This window comes from Volvox carteri (assembly GCF_000143455.1).
Source record: "Volvox carteri f. nagariensis unplaced genomic scaffold VOLCAscaffold_6, whole genome shotgun sequence".
Classification (NCBI taxonomy): Eukaryota; Viridiplantae; Chlorophyta; class Chlorophyceae; order Chlamydomonadales; family Volvocaceae; genus Volvox; species Volvox carteri.
Genome location: NW_003307549.1, coordinates 1,872,226 through 1,873,080, shown reverse-complemented (window position 1 = coordinate 1,873,080; position 855 = coordinate 1,872,226). Strand labels below are relative to the sequence as shown.

The following is an 855-nucleotide window of genomic DNA, read 5'->3' as shown; positions in this document are numbered from 1 at the left end:
GCCCCCCCTTCCCTCACCCGCCACCACCGGCGGGCCCCCTCCGTGCATCTTGAGCGCTCTCACAGTGGCCACCAACACCACGCAGTCGGGGGTGAGACCTGAGGGGCCGGGGGGGGAGGGGTTTGCGTGTGTTTGTGCGTGTGCTTGTGCGTGTGTGTGCGCGTGTGTGTGCGTATGTAGGAGGTTAGGAGGGGGAGAAGGAGTGAAGGAAGGGGAGGAGGAGTGAAGGAAGGGGTGAACGAAGGGAGAAGGAGTGGAGGAAGGGGAGAAGGGAATGTGAAGATGGATGAGGAGGAGAAAGCACGACTGCACCGAGTTAAGGAACAGCAAGTGGGGCCGACTGACGAGAAACTGGTTTAGGTGCTGTGTATGCCGTACAGGTCTGAGGTCTCGCCCACTCTTGTCCGCAACGGAGCATCAGCGCTCCCAACCACCCTCTTCCTCTTCCTCCCCCTCTTCCTCCCCCTCTTCCTCTTCCTCCCCCTCTTCCTCTTCCTCCCCCTCTTCCTCCCCCTCTTCCTCTTCCTCCCCCTCTTCCTCTTCCTCTTCCTCTTCCTCCCCCTCTTCCTCTTCCTCCCCCTCTTCCTCCCCCTCTTCCTCTTCCTCCCCCTCTTCCTCCCCCTCTTCCTCTTCCTCCCCCTCTTCCTCCCCCTCTTCCTCCCCCTCTTCCTCTTCCTCCCCCTCTTCCTCTTCCTCCCCCTCTTCCTCTCCCTCCCCCTCTTCCTCTCCCTCCCCCTCTTCCTCTTCCTCCCCCTCTTCCTCTTCCTCCCCCTCTTCCTCCCCCTCTTCCTCTTCCTCCCCCTCTTCCTCCCCCTCTTCCTCCCCCTCTTCCGCTTCCTCTTCCTCCCCCTCTTC

General features: G+C 62.0%; 1 protein-coding gene across 1 annotated transcript in view; it reads right to left on the bottom strand.

The window, feature by feature from the left end:
- Positions 1–855, bottom strand: part of VOLCADRAFT_79713 (uncharacterized protein) — a gene marked incomplete at its 5' end in the record, with an annotated part of 12,011 nt that overhangs the window by 3,334 nt on the left and 7,822 nt on the right. The window contains one exon of the mRNA XM_002947364.1: positions 18–143. Within this exon, the coding sequence (XP_002947410.1) occupies positions 18–143 (126 nt within the window). The remainder of the gene's footprint in view (positions 1–17; positions 144–855) is intronic.